Here is a 17,966-nt window from a genome sequence, read left to right as displayed (position 1 = left end):
CTCTTTTGTGAAATTAAGAGGTTTATAGGTGAAAATTGTAAATTTAGAAATAAGTTTTATTTTTTCCTTTGAACTGAGTTCAATACGTGATTTTTTTTATTTCTTTAAAAGCATTTGTTTTTTAACAATTACAGCAGATGCAAATAATGTTCTGAGAGATAATTGAAAAACAATGGCCATTGAATAACATTTTTTGATAGTAGAAATAAAAGTTTTAAAAACGTTATTTCACTAACAAAGTAGAGGAATGACATACAGTATACAGTACTTTAACTACCAAAATATGCAACTCATAGATAACCACAAACTTCACTTTTGTTAAATATCAAATGAATTAACTTTACATGCTATAAACAATGCAAATAAACAGTAGTTAAAGCATGTGGATCAATTGTGTGTTACAGAATTTGATTATTGGGGAGATTCCTTTTAAAAACTAAATTAGTTAAGATAAAAAAATGCATATAATGACTCAAGAAAATCAGTTTTAATTCAGAATTTGATTATTGGGGCCATTTTTACCTACCTGTCATATGGGGCCATTTTTACTGGGGCCATTATTTCCGGGGCCATTTTTTCCGGGGCCATTTTTTCCGGGGCCATTCTTACCGTACACCTATTATGTGTATAATAAATAATTTATTGACAGTCTTAGAAGTACCATAAAGATATTGATAATTCATTAACATTTATCAAGCCAACAAAGTGGCTATAATACAAAGATTGTAGTGGTTCTCTAATATTATCCAATAATAGTCATGTTCTGAGGACCCTATAAAAAATAGAGGCCGAAGGAGCCATTATTTCCTGAATTTTTGAGGGTAATAATATACAAGATACTACAAATTTAAAGTAGAGCAGTCACTCAAGGAAGACAAGATATACTGTACTTGCTTTCAGCAATGCAAGACTATAGTATACAATACATGAAAGTATACAGTTGCCTATACATCCAAGGTCTGTAAACATGGCTTACCTCATTGGTTTCAGATGCATTTTTCTGAGCCAATAACTTGGCTTCTTCAAGTTCTTTTTGAGCCTGGGCTTCCAGAGACTTGGTTATCATTCTCACAGCCTCATTTCGGATCTCAGCGTCAGTCACCTTTGGCTTGAACCTGACACAAACTTGTTGCTTCTGTGGACAGTAACTTTGCTAGTTAAAATATGTCTGTCTTATATAGCACTTCATGCACAAAGCCTCTAAGCATTCCTACTCCAGTCATTGGATCAAACACATATGGAACACATACTCAGCTCCCTGAAGAGAATTCCATAATATTGCAGCTAGTAATCAGCGCAGTTGTGTTCAAACCTACCAGGTACCCACCTGTACTCCTGGGTGGAGAGAGATAACCGTAGATAAAGTGCCTTGCCCAAGGACACAACCAATTTGCACAGCGAGAGTTTTGAACCCCCCAACCTGAAGGTTGGGAGTCCAAGCAACAGCCGATGCGCCAACCCTATAATAAAACTAACAGTTCAAAGTACAGTATTTAATAAACAAAGAGAGCAGCTCAGCTCAGTCGGCTAATCTGGTGGTAGCTACTGTGTGTGCGTTGAACCGTGGAGATATCTAGGTCCCCAGTTTAATTCCCATCGCAGCCTCTCCTTGCGTTCCTTGTGTTTCAGCTGCAGGGCTGAAATACAAGTTACAATAGCGCACCGTTTTTCAGATGAGACGTTTAAGCAGTTGGTCCCGTTAGCAATTATGGCCCATGTGCATGTTAAAGAACGCAGTACACTCTTTGGAAAAGAGTAGAGGATTGTCTCCTGGTGTTCAGTACTGCACAATCACCACCAGAAGGACCCCACTGGAAATAAATCTTCTTCTAGCCTTTCGTGGGCTATCCAATCCAATCCAACAGCAATAAGATATAAATTAGTTAATTAGGGTAAATAGACGATGCTTTATCATTTTATATTGAATTAGTTAGCCATCACATGATTCATTCCTAAGCGCTCACATTGTTTCAAATGCTCTTGACTAGTCATTCTTGACTATGTCAAAGGTCAAAGCACATCAACAATTGAATGACTATGATCGCCTACATTTTTATATTAACGTATTAAAGAGTAATGCAAATAGAAATTGGCTATATATAACCGTTATCTTCAACCTTGTCTAGTTGAAATTGCATGACTTTGTTTTACTATTAATAATTTATATTATGTATTGTTATTAGTAAATAAAGAATACTGAATATTGATAAATAATGAAATTACATTTACAGTACCGATAGTTCGCTAGTAAAAGAGATCATAAGATACTAGCATGTTAAAAAGAATACTGCAATGTGCAGTGTACATACAGGTAGGTCAAATCTACTTACACTGCCAGGGTTGATTGTTCCAACAACAGGTGATATTTCCAAGGGTACATTCTCTGGAATAATGAACTCAAATGACGTTGGTCCAACAGGAGCAATGGACCCCTTGCCGATCCTAGGCACCGGATGCGTGAACTCATTTGCACTGGTGTGGGAGTTAATGACACTGAGAGTGGCTGTGGATGAGTCACCCAGAGCAGTGGCTGCAAAATGGATGACAGAGTGGGAAAGTTCCAATGGGGGGTGAACTCCTACTGCTTTACACTTAATCTTGAAATCTCTGTGTAGGAAAATTAAATATGAAAGAATAATTGCTCTTGATATTAATTAACATAAAAATAGTCACAAATTGACATCTATACATTTTTTGAAGTTTGAATTTGTTTCACTAAATTGTAATAAAATGCTCTCAATATATTCTTCAATAGCTTTTACCATAATCAAGGCAAATTTCTGGAAGTAGGTCAAATCGACCACAAGTCAATTCGGCCCCAACGGCTGTTCTGTTGCAAAAGAATGTAACTTGGAATTTAGATTTTCCAAGAAAAATAGAGTTAGAATTTGTAACTTGGCAATAAATTGTTGTACCCTTCTGAAATTTTGCAGGGCTATGTATCTACAGACAATATGATTATATGTAAAATTTTAATTACAAACATTGGTTAATTGCAAAGTTATTTACGGTATTTACAGATACATTGTTTTAACTCGGAAACATGTCAGTTGCTGTAATGCTGCAACTGAGACATATTTTTTGAATTTATCACATCTGGGCCAACCATATGCATTATCAAGCTTGTGCATACGTCGTTAAGATTAAACCAGTTAAATTTGCTGTGCCAAAACTCCATCAGCTTAAATAATTTTTGAATACTTTCCAAGGCAAAACAATGTCTTCATCGTAAAATGTCAGTTACGTTTTTTTGCCTCAGGACAGCCGACAAATCAACTCAGCCCCAGTCAACTCGATCCCATGTTAACTCGGCACCAAGTCAACTCCTCATGGGGCCCAGCTGAGTCAACTTGTGGCTGAGTGGACTTGAGGTCGAGTTGACTTGGTGCCTAAATGGCTTGGGGCCAACTTGAATCAAATTCAAATCAAGTGGGAATACCTATCCCGATTTTATGAATATTCTTCAGCAGTCAAGTTCACGTAACTGATCATATCTTGCATGCAAGCAAGTTCACATTCTATTGTACATTACATTATTAAGTTCAAAGTTCATTTTGGCTGATGATTTCAAATTTCTATGCATATTTAATTTCATTACTAGCCTGATTGCATTAAGTTTATTTATGATGATGCTTTTGCTTGCCAGGTCAAATTCTTAGGCTAATTCAACATTCAATTTCAAGTATGTTTACCTATTTATGCCTGATTTACATGTAAGTTCAAAGCTGTAGTCTTTTGCCTTCTTCGCTTTAAAGATGACATCTAATTCAATGGTTTCCAAAGGTAAGAGAGTTCCAAAGCCATCATTGGGCTGAACATCAACATACTAAAATGAAAAATGAAGACGTATTAATAGTACAACTGATAAAAAAACAGCTTTATATCACTTTTGCGCTATCAAGCCAAAACAAACACTGGTGTGACACCGGAGCCAAAACCCATTTACAATTAACATAGTAACTGTGGAATGATCTCGAGTTACACCCATTTACACTTGACAATGAACAACGGCTGAACACCGGTGTTGAACACTGCCCTATTGATATTTTTTAGGAAAACTAGCTCATTAGTCTGCAATCAAGTTTAGTTTCGCAGGGGGGAAAACATTTTAATTTATCTGTACACTAAACCCGAATTAATTTCTAAATAAAAATATAATCCGACAATACATTCATGTTGTGAACAGAACGTTAACAAAAGTGAGACGGAAGTCGGAGCTTTAAGTTTGTTGGTTTATGTAGTTTATTTAATTATTTTTCATCATTACTTTACGTATGACATTCAGTACGTTGTTATTATTTTCAACCAACAATTAAATACGGGAGAGTAATGTGGTTACGTCATCAACAAGCTGCTGAGTGAATCATACTTTTGATCGTAACTGGCCATGCGTGAAATCAGCAGGTAGACAACAACATTGGCCTGAAAACACACTCCCTTGTTACGATACGAAGCCAAAGAGGTGAACAGGGCTCCTGGGAATGGAGCCAAAATATCCTAAATAGTGCAGTAGGCGAGTAGTAAAATTTGTTTATTGTTATTACCACTACCACTGACACTAAATCTATAACTTTTAAGAGGGTCGAAATGGCTAAAAATAAACAGTATAAAACAAAAATATAATCTAAAGCAATAAAATATAACTTACATTATGTTTATTATTTTTAACTAAATATGTTCAAAATATATAAATAGTTATATTATTCTTTTTTTTTAAAACTGAATAATTTTTAATGAAAGAGGATGATTAAAATCCCGGTGTGTGAAAGGTGGGACTGTTTACACTGTGTGTTTCGATGTCAATGGGAATATCTCAGAGAAGCTTCTCCTGAAAACATTCAGCTTCGTTGAACTCGGGTTCAGCATACCGGAGTCATTGACATTCACCCATTTACACTAACCCCAACTCAGGGGTTTCAAACCCGGTGTATCGACAACGGGGAAGTAAAAGCGGGGTTATTCCGGAAATTTAACATAATTATTACTTTAAGATGTCAGATTATAGATAAGATAGTATATAAAAATAACAGAGTGAAATACTTAACCAAGTGTATATCATATATATTGCTGTCTCTTATACACATCTTATATATATATATAAATAAATCTTATAAATCAACATTATCATCATTTTTATCATCATATAGTATCATGATATTATGATCACATTTTATTGTCATCATCATAATGAAAAATATCATATTTTGAAGAAAAATAAGAACACATAAAGTACTGATCATCTTTGGAGTTCAGTGAATATCCTGGTACAGTACTTACATCTGGCAGGTTGACAAAACCAAATTTATGAGACAGGATGGATTTGTTGGTTAACTTAACCTTAGCGATCACTGACTCAAATATGGTACAGAAACCAAAGTCAATATCATTGGGTTTGAGTTCAAAGTCAGAGTTTGTCACTACAGCATGTACGGTAAAGTGTACAGGAGAGGTCTGGTGGAAGAACAGACAAAAATTACCACAAGCAAACACATTGTTTTCATAATAATGTAATGCTGAAAACACATTTGAATTTTTTGGGGTTGTGCAATTCAGGTGGATTTTTAAATATCACTGTTTTATTTTGTTGTTTATATTTATAATTTTTTTATCTTGTGAAATTTTATGTAATTTCTTTTGTAACTTTAAATTATTTCTGCAATTCAGTTTTGGCTGCAACTGAATAATTTTATGTATGTTTGTTGTTTTTTTTTTAAATAAAGATGCCCTTTATACAATGTATTGCATTAATATTGAACTTCATTATGTTAAGCCAAAAAATAAGGTGTTTTTCCTACAAGTAGCTTTCATGCATTTTTGGACCTTCTTCAGATGAATGACATTGGCATGTAGCCAATGCCCACGTGTGCTCTGAGATGTTGCGCAGCAAAAAGTCCACCCGTTCTCCTGGGCTGTGGCGGCTCAAGGGTGTATTTTCTGAGGGGCTGAGCTGTCCGACAGGGGGATTTGAGCTCGTAGGCCCAAGCTGGGGGAAGGGTTTTAGAGGGTGTTCCCCCCACCCCAAATGAGATTTTTTAAAGGAGAGGAACCTCTAGATGGCCAGAAATTACATTCTCAGACAGTCACAGGCATGTTGGCGTGGGCCTATTTTTATATTTTTTTTAGTCCGACTGCCTGATGATCTCTGTCGGTTGCCGCCACTGCTCTTAGGCCTAGGGGTTAGTGTAGGAAATCATTGTAAACATGGGACAGTTTGTACGCTCATTCATCCCATTTCATTGTATTTCATTTTAAACTGGTTTAAATACTCATAGATAGGTTTTTTTTTTATGGTATATTTATATCATATTTATATTTGCAGAATTATATTAATTAAATGAAATTGTTGCAAGAGTATAATTCAATTTTACTGCTCTCAATGAAACTTTAATTTATTAGTTAATTATTATTTTTGTAAATGATAAAGAAAAAACTTTTGATAGGGCTTGCCAAGGCCAGCATCAGTGACCAAAAAAAAAAAAAATTACTTTTGATAACATTCATATTCTCCACATTATAAAATGATAGGCCATTTACTGGAATTGACTAACTAAACTGCCAAAGTTATGAGTAAAGTGTTAGGGCTTCTTTGTATTAAAGTATACAATACTGTCACTCTTACTCAGTTTATTTAGCAGCAGTATGGCAAGCCTCTATGTCATGGAATACCTTGATGTATTTTATTAAAATGCAATCTCAACTAATCATTGCACTAGCATAAAGCAAACATGTACACATTGATTGGTATATTGACATAAATCTAGTTCTACAATCATTTACCACTTAATATGGAATCTACTGACGTAGTTCCATATTTTGGTTTATGTTTGAACAGCCCTCCACATATAGCTTTAAGGTCCAATTCAGTCCAATGAACACTTCAGATATTTAACCCCGTCTGACCCAGTATTAGTCAGACCCTGCTCCAAAGGTCGAGATTTAAAATCTCTCAAAGCTTTGCAAATAGGCAAGTAAATAAACTTAATGCAACCATACTGTGTGGCTTATATCTTTGCATGCCTGGCATTATCAATGTAGCTTTTTAGCAAGAGGAGGAAGGAAGACATATTTTTAACAAGTTTAATTGTGTAATGTAAGTGATGTGCTTGATTTAATTTTCTGGGTTAAAATAATTCCAAGTGTATATCATATATATTGTAAATAAATATGAAATTATTCATCTTGTGTTAAACTGCTGTTATGTTGTTTTACATTAACTCTTTGTAAATTAGGATAATTTTCATAGTTTCTGCCAAATCCTACTATTTTTTGTATGAACGAAAAAAAACTTATTTATAAATTAGATGTGTCACCTGATCTGCAACTCTGATTGTCATTGGTGCTTCAAGAACACCTGTCTCTTGATCAAAATATTCTCCTGCTTCTTCAAATATGGACCTCCTATTACATCATCACCAGGGAAACAAAATTTAAAAAAAAAAACAATTATCAGTAAACAAATTGGTTTGAATTTCATAACCAACAGAACATACAATAAAAACAAAAACATAACATAGATATATGAGGTAAGTGTAGTTGTTAAATTGTTAAATTCCAAAAATGCCAAAAACAAAATAAATAACAAAGGACAGATGAGCACCTCGGACTCACTAGGCAACCGTGGTTAGTTTAAAGAGTAGGATTAACATGTCTGTTGGGTTAGATTAAGTATTTCATGTTTATGTTAAGGGCACAGAAGTCTCAACAATATGCACTCTGTAAGTCAACCATTTTGATTGTTATTATTAAAAAATGATGACACAAAAAGATTTTGAAAAAAAAAATTGCAGAATTTCAACAATCAGTTTATAAAGAGTCAAAATAAAATTTACCATATATTTCTATTGGTAGCAATCTCACATAAATTATCTTAATCACAAGAGTAGAGTTACACATCTGTTAAGTGCTCTTATTAAGATTACTTTACTTTCCTACACAACCTTATTGATCAGAATCCACTACAGACAATATGAAAGCAGTATGTCCTCATTCATTCTAAGTACCGTGTAAGACCAAGCATAGACCACTTCGATTTATTTATTCTTACACATAAATGTCTCGTTAATCATACAGTTTGTTGTTGCTATAATCCTAACTAAGAAACATCATTATATCACCAATGATTTACTTTAATAGAATTAAACCAAGGACTTTTAACTGTTACCATTTAAAAGTCCTTGATTAAACTCTAGCCTGGGACCTGCCATGATCATTCATTTTAAACACTTTTGGACAATAATTTTGTTTCCTGTCGTCAATATTTTCAGTATAACCTGATACAAATAAAAATTAATATAAATTATTAACTAGTATTTTCAATTAATGGTAATCCACTCAATACTTTCCACCCTTGACCAATGGTTTTTTTAAAAATTGCAGTAATTTCCTTCTCGTTGTCTCCTATTCTTGGCTTGATTCGAATTTTAAAGTGTATTTTATTATAAATCATATTTGATGTATTTCACTTATAATTTATATTTGGTATGAATTTTAATGGTATTTTTTTTTTTGGTAAATTCAATCTGTGCATTATTTTTATAAGAGTGCAATAAAAAAGAGAAAAAATAAATATTTTTTTTTAAATGTGGTGTTAAATTGAGTACTGTATATGCACACGTTAAAAAAGCTTCCATGAAAAGTAAGTATCCGTTCAACTCCCCCTCAAAACATGAACATAGAAGGCAAGAAGTACAATGAACACAAATTTTAATTTTTAGTTTATTTTGTGATTTTCTTTTTTCCTTATTTGTTTGAAATAATTACCTTGGAAGAAACTTGATTTGTGCTGAGAACTGTGACTGTGCCTGGATGTAGCCAGTCTTCGGCAACAATTCCAAATGGTTTTGCAATTCTTTGCAGACTTCAAACTTGAGACGCAAAGCAGTTTTAGCCCGGTTGTTCACCACAATAGCATCTTGATACAAACGGTCGAACATACAAATCTTTAGGTCAACATTTTCACGTTCAACCCACACTGGCACATCAATGGCTGTAGCAACTGACTTCACTGAAATCTTGGGAAATATTTAACAAAAATTCTACTAATAATAATTTTCCAACAACTTCACACGATTAGCAAAAATCATGCATGCTGACTCGCAGTTAATTAAGCCTGTTTTCCATTAGGCGAATTTATTTGCACGAACCAAAAACTTTGATTCGCTTCCTGAGCTCTGATTGGTTGCACATTTTTTCGCTTCGCAAAAAGTAAAAACAGTGCGAACTACTGATTTCGCTGAAGCGAAAAAATCAGATAGAAATGTGAATGCACATGAACCGACGCATTCAATTCGCTCAAATAAATTTGTCTAGTGGAAAAACAGGTATTAGCCATTAGTCAGCCATTGCTGGCGACTGTGTAAAGGCTTGCCCGCCGTGACATCAGTTTGCTGATTGTTGGTTGTTCATCATTGAAAAATATTTCTAAGCAACGTATCGTCTTGTCATCATCTACAATCGTGTCTAAGCCTGCCTCATTCATTAATAATCACCAAAAAACAAATAAAATAGGTAAAGTACCCATTTTCACTTATGGGTGGTAGAAAAGTGCTCTGGCTATAAGGAAAAAAACAAACATTAAAAATTCTCATACCGGTGAAGAATCTTCATCGTTGAAACGAATTTCAAAATCTGTGTCAACCTTGCCTGGTATAGTTGGGCTGAAAACAATCTCAAGTTTGATTGATGCAAACGGCCCTAGCACACCCTCTACAATCTCACCAACACCCATGCCATCAATGTCTTTAAATTCCAAAAGGTCAGACTCAGCAAACGTCACTTCAGTTTCTATAAAAACAATAGACAATACAAAATCAAATTGAATGGAGTGCAGTATAATGGAAATGTATAAAAAACAAAGGTGATGGTTGTAGTGTTAAAAGATATATTTCATGGAAAGTGTCTCCTTAATAGATGTGTTCCCTGAGTAGTAGTTTCCCGAAGGAGAATATACAGAAGTGAGGAAGAAGGGAAAAGTAGTACAGAAGAAAAGATAAAAAGAGTGCAGAAGGGGTGATGAATAGGAGTGGGTGCAAATAATTGCAGAAGAGGGAATGAAACAAGGAGTACAGATGAAAAGATGACTGTGAGTGCAGAGAAGTTGATGAAAAGGAATGTGTGCAAATACTTGCAAAAAAGAAAAGAACTAAAATGCCGCAGGAGGGAATGCAAAAGAATACATAGGAGAACACAAAACAAGTTTAGATTAGGGAATGAAGACAAAAAAGAATAGAGAGATGATTAAAAAAGTTTAAGAGAATGAAATTTACACAATTTACACTAACAATTAATGTCTACCCTTTTTATACCGACGTAAATGATAATAACGATAATAATTTATCTTTTTATGAATTGTATTTTAATGTTTTTTTATCTTTAGGGGTCATCCATAATTTTCAACATTTGCAAAAAGAGTACAAAACATATGCTTTTCTGTGACCCTCTCTCTCCCCCTGAAAGAGTAGGCAAAAAAATTTTGATTTGTATAATTTTGAGATCAACATTTTATCTTTTTCATAAAAAAAGAATAATTATGCCTACACTATCAACCACCTCCCCCCTAAAGTGTATGTTTTGTACTCCTTTGAAAATGTTGATAATTATGGATAATATCATTTTGCTGTTTTTATTTACTTGGTTGTCTTTGATTTGTGATTTTTGATGTTGTGTATATTGAGATTTTTGTGATGCACAGCATTTTAGTTTTGGCTGCTATTAGCAATTGTTTTATATTTTTAAACCTGAATAAATAAAAAAAAAAATGAGTCAGTGTCAATGGCATTAAAAGAGGTGAGCAGGAGGGAATGTAAAAAATTTTAAAGGATAAAAGTTTAGAAGATTAAAAAAAAAAATCAGAGAAGATTAAAAGAACAGGAGTGTACTAATTTAGTGCTGCGAACACAATACACAAAAAGGACAGATCAAACCTGTAGGATGAGGGTATATAAAATAGTTAAAATGCTGTATATTATATGATGCAAACAATAAATATAAGCCAACCTTCAACATGTTCTAGTCTTTTCCCATTCTGTTCAGTGAAAACTAGAGACTTATTACTCTTTGCTGACATTTCATTGGAAACTATCAGACCTGCTGGTTCCTGTACACTAACATCCTTCTCATTTTCTAAATCAAAATCCAAACAATTGTGTCAAACAAAACACTTGGATATTCAACATAGATTAACGCATATTCTACAATATTTATGACACTGTAATTTGTCTTTCTTAATAAATTTCATTCATTTTTTTTAAAAACTTTTTTGAGGAATTGAGAGAACAGGTTATTTTAGCCCTAGTCGCCTGAACTGGTGGTCACTGTGTGTGTACTGAGTCGTGGAGATCTTTTGGTCCCCTGTTCAATTCCCATCCCCGGTCTACTTGTATTTCAGCTTGAGGGCTGAAATTCAAGTTACGATAGCACACTGTCTTTCAGATAAGAAGTTCAGACTGCTGGTCTCATGTGCATTATGTCCCATGTGCATGTTAAAGAATGCAGTACATTCTTCCATAGGGGATTGTCAACCGGTGTACTGCCAAATCACCACCAGCAGGACTCCATTGGAAACATCTTCTTCAGACTTATTCACTTGAATCACTTGCAAGATTTTTTTTTGCTAGTATTTTTGGAACGTACCAACCATTGAGTACGAAAACACGACAGGTAGGACAAATCATCATTCCTATAAGATTATTCAAAACTAAATATAGTTTGAAATTAAAAGGCCTAAAATTTAACTCTTCTTTCCAGTGACACCCCATCTGACATCATAGGTCAACAACCTTTAGCCACAGAAGACTATTCTTTTCATTAGTGTAAGTGAATTTGTATTTTTCATTATGTTTTGTTATATTGGATGCACTGTATGTATGTGCCATTGTTAGGAATATGTTGCTCCAATACCTGAATACCCTAATCGCAGATTCCAAGTTGGACAAATTTGCAGGTGTGAGACATTTGTTATGAAAACTCCTCCCTCAGGGAGTCCCGCCACACCCCCCCCCCCCTTCCCACTACTACCAAGAAAACTGTTTTTCAAGATGCCCGGAAATGCATTGTTTGCCACTACAACAACACCACTACAAACTAAAAGTCTGATAAAATCTGTATTATTTTATTGATAAATTTCAGGCCATTCATATGAACCTATCACACTGACATTGGTAGGACACGCATGAAAACTCTCAGCGTGTACGATGTTCTTTGATCTTACCTAGTCCCATCTGATCGATAATATAATCTAGCAGGAAAGAATTGCACACCTAGAGAATTAGTTTAAAGATTCCCTAAATAAATAATTAAATGTTTATTGTCACAATTGAGGTATTTTGTATGTTGTAACATATAAAATAATTATATTTTAGACTTGACACTGGTTGCAACAACAGAAACAAATTAAAACAAGGTGATAATATATGCACAAAATAATTATGTGGCAACGATTTCAACATCAATAAAATATCATAATCTTCACTTACTGTCTGGTGTTTTAGCCTGGGCATCTCCAGCCCGTGATACAGACACACTCCCAGGGGCAGATGTTTGGTGTTTTAACTGCTCATCTAAAATATTGCCCCTGTCTCCAGGTGGAGACCTCTCAGTCACAGTCTAATAAAACAGACATTGAAAGTCAATTTATCATCATTTAAATACCTGTACTCCTTTTCGCCATTATATCAGCTGATGTCATCATCATCTCCATCAATTCATTAATGTCATATAATCATAACCATATTAACCTCATCACCACGAATATTATTTTATATTTATTATTTAAATTTTTCAACAAAATATTCAAAAAAATTTTAATCCAGATCAGATGCTACTTGAAAGTAAAAACAATATTTATACATATTACTATTATTATTATTATTATTATTATTATTATTATTATTATTATTATTAACAAATAAGTAGTTGAGGCTTATATTTGTGTACTATATCCTGGGCACATAAGAACAACAATTGGTTTGAGTTGTTAACCCAGGTTAAACATTAAATACAAAAATATTGAGCAATTTATTAAAATGTACCAGCATGGCGGAGTGTGGGTCGAGGGAAGAAATTTTCACCACCCCACCTCACTTGCCCATCAGACAAGCATGAATCCCCCAACCCTATCACTTGATGTTATGATGGGGTCATGGGAATACAAATATCAATTCACCTATCCAAACAAAGTTATCATGCTTGTCAATCCCTAAATTTGTGGTCTAAAAGCAACATTTTTGGCAATCCTAACCATGCACCACAACAAACTTCTGGATCCACCACCGGATTATACCACTATTTAGCAAAATGTACATAGTATTTTATGTTCAAAAATACATTATTAAAATTTTTACAACAGACAATGAAACGAAGACTTACAAATCCACCAAGGGATGTGCCAGCTGATGTAAGAGTCTGTCTTAAACCTAAAAAATAAGTTAAAATGCAAAGTAATATAAAAAAAATTGCTAAGTCTAAATTAACAAAATGCCCTGTTCATCAATACCTAATTATTGCAAAGACTACTGAGTTGTATGAAAATCAATATGTTCACAAAATAAAGATTTTTAAGTAAATTGATTAGACTATTATGGTTTTAACTTACCTGAGATTTTCAAGAACTGAAAGGTGGTTCCTTTTGCCCCTTTATTTGTTAAAGTAAATGTCCTCCTTAATTTCTCACCAATTACTTGGCAACCAAAGTCAATACAGGTTTTATCTACAGATAACTATCAAAATACAAATTAATTGATGGTTTAAAGATAATTTGGAGGAAAAAATAAATTATTTTTGAGATTTGATGAACTTGAATCAGTACTATCCATTATGAATCATAAATAAACTGAATGTTCATCTATTGTCCGAGAAAAATATCAAATAAAATTTCAAATGCTATCATTTCAATTACCCCTCTTAAATTTAAGCTCATTTTGACAGAACAATCATTAAACCTAATTCTTCTGCTAAGCCTTAAATCTTAATACAATTTGATAGAATACTTATATTTTCAGATTTAATCCTCTTTAATAAAAATCACAATTTACATTAAATTAGTTCATCTTAACTTTTTTATCTCTGATTCTGGGCGCTTTGTATTCTATGGAAAAGGAGCGATACTAAATGCGTGCCTACCTTACATTACATTATAAGGTAAACTCCCATACTTACATTACATTTCTTAGTAGTGCACTTGACTGGAACTGAAAAAGGACCAGTTTGAGCCAAAAATGACACCTTACCAATTAGATCCTCATTAATCTAAAGAAAATTACAAGCAAATTTTTAACAATTAATAATTCATTATTAATGATTCTGAATTAAATACAAAGATATGAAAATGTCATATTATTTTGTCTTCACATATAGAAAATGATTATCTTATAAAAATCTGTATTTCAAACATAAACCGAAATTTGTCTGTTTCATTACAAAATTTCACATATGAAATGGTAACAAATAAACAAATATTTCAATATTACAGATCTATAATAATACCATTGGTTTGAAAGTGACAAGCATCTCACAGCTCATACCAGCTGACATCTGGCCTGGAGGGTCAAACCTGAAAGAAGTAACACACAATTGTTTGAACTTCATTGAAATTTGAATAAAATATAATATTTAATAATATTAAACAAATACTTTCTATATTTTATATAAAGCCAGCTCAGCCAGCACATAATGAAGCCTTTTCGGATAGGACGTAATAACTTATAAAGCATCAAAACATACAGTGGTTCATAGATTATAGGCCTAGATTGATGTTTATTGAAAGAATGCTAGCCTAGGCTAACTTTGGTGGTATTTTTTTAACCAACACACAATTTTTACTGTAAAATCTGGTAAAATTGACGCTAATCTGCCATTTGGAGAACACTGCAAGACAAGGCAAGAATTGCAAATGCTAACTTAATCACTAAGCATTTCCTTTCACATGACAAACGACCATGATGTACTATATAAAAGAGGCTTAAGTGGAGTTGACGCTAGTCGGGAGGCTTAGAGAGTGGAGTTCTTTTTAGTACTGAGAAAAGCTATTCAATTCCATTCTACTAAAGTAAAACTACCACTGGAATGAAAATTTGATGTAAAGCCATTGGAATCAAGACCAATGAGTTCCACTTACATTATTTCTATGAAATCCTTCAGGTGTTCTGATAGGCTGAGAAGCTTTAGAAAGTTGACACTGTACGACACATTAGTTAGGATCACCTTCTTCTTGTATGATTTTAAAACATCAAAATCCTGATAACAAAATAGTACATTAATAACATTATAATAATGGAATTGCTTCTAAATAACTTCATCTCTAAATTTTAAATTTTTAAATTATTGCTTTTAATATTATATTAACAACAGACAGGTGGGAAAATTTGAAGACATACATTGAAAAAAATATATATAGAATGATAATGTAGATTTAAAATAACAATAATAAATTAGCAACAAAATCAGATTTACCTTGAAATGTATAACATCTGGCTTACTATAAAATGGACAACCTTTGAACTCTTTACCAGCAGCAATCTGCTTTTTGACAATTCCGGCTTTATGCTTGTTCAGGGCCTGTTGCATCATCTCTTTCTCCATCTTGCCTGGGTAGTTCAGAGTATAACTCTGTTCACCATCTTTTGGTACCTAAAAAACAAAAATATAAGCATTAGTAGGACTTACATTTTAGAATTTACAATGAACCAGGTGGAGGTGGGTGGTTTGGTATATACTATAGAGTACTATCAGTGTTACATCACGATACCACCTGATACTACTCCGTTGCTATCGGCAACACAAAATGTGTTCAACCAACACCATTTTCACCACTGACAAACCATTGATCCCAATTTCTAACGTAATTATTAAGAAGTTGTATTTAATTTTTCTTTGTAAATGTTAATTGATGATTCAATGTGTGTTCGATAACTAATATAATGCGAGCTTTTTCTGTTTTTAGTATATTTTGATGGTAAAATATTAGGTTTTAAAATGCCTATTCCAGATAGAATATTCAAAACCATTAAGAATATGAAGTCATTCAGGCGTAATGAACGGTAATCAACGTCTGGTTGACAACAGTGGGCGCCACCTGGTGTTGACGACACAACTGTTGTACTCTATGGTTTGACCAAACTTTTTGAGGAACGATTAAACAAACCATCCATCCCTTGCATCAAAACCATCAAAGTGATAATAAAATTCACCATTTCAAATCTGCAATGCTTCAGCTCCATAACGATTTCCCCCAACCAGAATATCTCCCCCCACCCCCACCACCTCTTCGTGAGGATTCTCGGTTCAGGGTCCTGTAAAAAGTTCATACAAGCTCAGCTTAGAAGTAAAAACAGAGCATTGTGTGATAATCATTTGTCAGAGAGAGTGATCACTGTGTAGAAAACGATTCCCTATTTCCCTATTGCCTGTATATCTATTGGTTTAATGGACAGTTTTAGATAATTTGCAGATTATTAGATTCCTATCTGCTGTCTAACCTTGTATGCTCTGTGCTCTTGGTTCCATAAACCATCAAATTCAGGCTTGGCTAAGCTTTCATCTTCAGATTCTTCAAATTCATCACTATCACTGTAGCCTCTGTGTCCAGTCATTTTCTTTTTCCTTTTGGCAAGCTCTTCTTCATCGAAAGACTGCTCTGAAGCTTCCGATCCATCAGATGCCTGAAACATCATTAAACAGATAAGATGAAGGAAACAACAAAGCCTACCTCACCAGAAAATGTGGGCCTAAACATAAAATAATTAATACACACCAGACTACCAGCTTCAATGTTTTCTTTTGCCACTGTGAATACTGATGACCCTCTTGAGCTTTGACTCTTGGCCAATGACTTCTTTGACGGTTTCGTAGTCGCAATTCTTGATGGTTCACGTTTTAAATCAGGCCAGAGTTGTGGGTACATTGTTTGCCGTTTCTTCATCTGTTGCTCTTCACGTAGAATTTCAGCAACTAACTGCACTTGCTTTTGCTTTTGTTCGGCTTCATACTGCCTAAAAAAAAGAAGTTCAAATTATTTACCTATGATAGGGAATATGGAACTTCCACACACACACACACACACACACACATACATTTCATTTCTGCATGGTAACACACAACACACGCAAGAGGCGATATTAAGGATTTTACTTCAAGCAAATTCTACACACACTATTGTTTGCATGTCTTCTTTTACTACATTTATAAGTGTGCCTATCTATGGGTAGGTTCCATGTAGTGGTAGCTCTAAAAGTTTGCCATCAGGAGTCCAAAAAATTTGACAAGGGGTCCAAATCAAGGAGCTTCTTATGGCTTCTGCTCACTGTCCCAGAGATGAACCCCTGGTGGAGGTCAAAGAGTCTAGCTGTACATGTGCTGTAGACCAACGTTCCATAAACTATGGTCCGCGGCCCAAATTATGGCCGCGAAACATTTTTGGAGGGCCACGAAGTTGTCTGGAAAAAAAAAATAACAAAGAGACATTTCATTACGGAGAAAATAGTTTTTAATAAAGCCGCTTCATTATTACAGTGAATGCGTCGCTTGCAGACGCTTAAAGTGCCATATGATGCGTGCTATTAAAGTTATAAGCGGTTTTTGTGTCTATGCCCCCTTGGGAGCTAGATACTATGTTAACGTCTAGTATTAACCCTGTAAGATCAAGTAAATCCGGTATGGAGGAATGATGGGATGAGTAATGAGCTAAAGATAAAAAATAAATATAAGACCTGTCTTAGATAAATCACTACAGTAAATAACACCACACATTTCTTGATAACCGAATGCCCCTGTAGATACTTTATTACTATACTGTACATACAGTAATACCTGTATAGTAAGGTAGTCTTTCAAAGTTGCGGAGTAACAGAGTGTGCGTAAAAGTTTTTGGAAGAAGGAGAAAGCTATGACGTGTGTGGCTGAACCATGTTTGGTTGAATCATGGTAGAAAAAAAAGAATCAACAATTGTCGGGGGGGGGGGGGGGGAACAAAA

General features: G+C 34.1%; 2 protein-coding genes across 2 annotated transcripts in view; one reads left to right on the top strand and one right to left on the bottom strand.

Moving 5' to 3' along the window:
- LOC117115472 (cilia- and flagella-associated protein 74-like) overlaps nucleotides 1-17,966 on the bottom strand; it is a gene marked incomplete in the record, with an annotated part of 42,994 nt that overhangs the window by 13,655 nt on the left and 11,373 nt on the right. The window contains 17 exon segments of the mRNA XM_033259291.1: nucleotides 977-1,135; nucleotides 2,331-2,607; nucleotides 3,693-3,826; nucleotides 5,278-5,451; nucleotides 7,311-7,398; nucleotides 8,761-9,011; nucleotides 9,590-9,783; nucleotides 10,996-11,121; nucleotides 12,474-12,603; nucleotides 13,366-13,412; nucleotides 13,592-13,715; nucleotides 14,155-14,244; nucleotides 14,482-14,548; nucleotides 15,113-15,231; nucleotides 15,448-15,624; nucleotides 16,473-16,655; nucleotides 16,748-16,985. Coding sequence (XP_033115182.1) covers nucleotides 977-1,135; nucleotides 2,331-2,607; nucleotides 3,693-3,826; nucleotides 5,278-5,451; nucleotides 7,311-7,398; nucleotides 8,761-9,011; nucleotides 9,590-9,783; nucleotides 10,996-11,121; nucleotides 12,474-12,603; nucleotides 13,366-13,412; nucleotides 13,592-13,715; nucleotides 14,155-14,244; nucleotides 14,482-14,548; nucleotides 15,113-15,231; nucleotides 15,448-15,624; nucleotides 16,473-16,655; nucleotides 16,748-16,985 — 2,578 coding nt within the window.
- The window catches only part of LOC117115473 (NXPE family member 4-like), a 43,565-nt gene continuing 32,546 nt past the window's right edge, over nucleotides 6,948-17,966 (top strand). Inside the window, exons 1-2 of the mRNA XM_033259295.1 lie at nucleotides 6,948-7,090; nucleotides 11,746-11,810. The gene's annotated coding sequence lies outside the window, so the exon portion shown is untranslated. The remainder of the gene's footprint in view (nucleotides 7,091-11,745; nucleotides 11,811-17,966) is intronic.

The sequence above is a fragment of the Anneissia japonica genome, unplaced genomic scaffold, assembly GCF_011630105.1.
Source record: "Anneissia japonica isolate Jap-2015-1 unplaced genomic scaffold, ASM1163010v1 scaffold287847_len925385_cov155, whole genome shotgun sequence".
Taxonomy (NCBI): domain Eukaryota; kingdom Metazoa; phylum Echinodermata; class Crinoidea; order Comatulida; family Comatulidae; genus Anneissia; species Anneissia japonica.
This window is presented reverse-complemented; position numbering and strand designations above follow the sequence as displayed.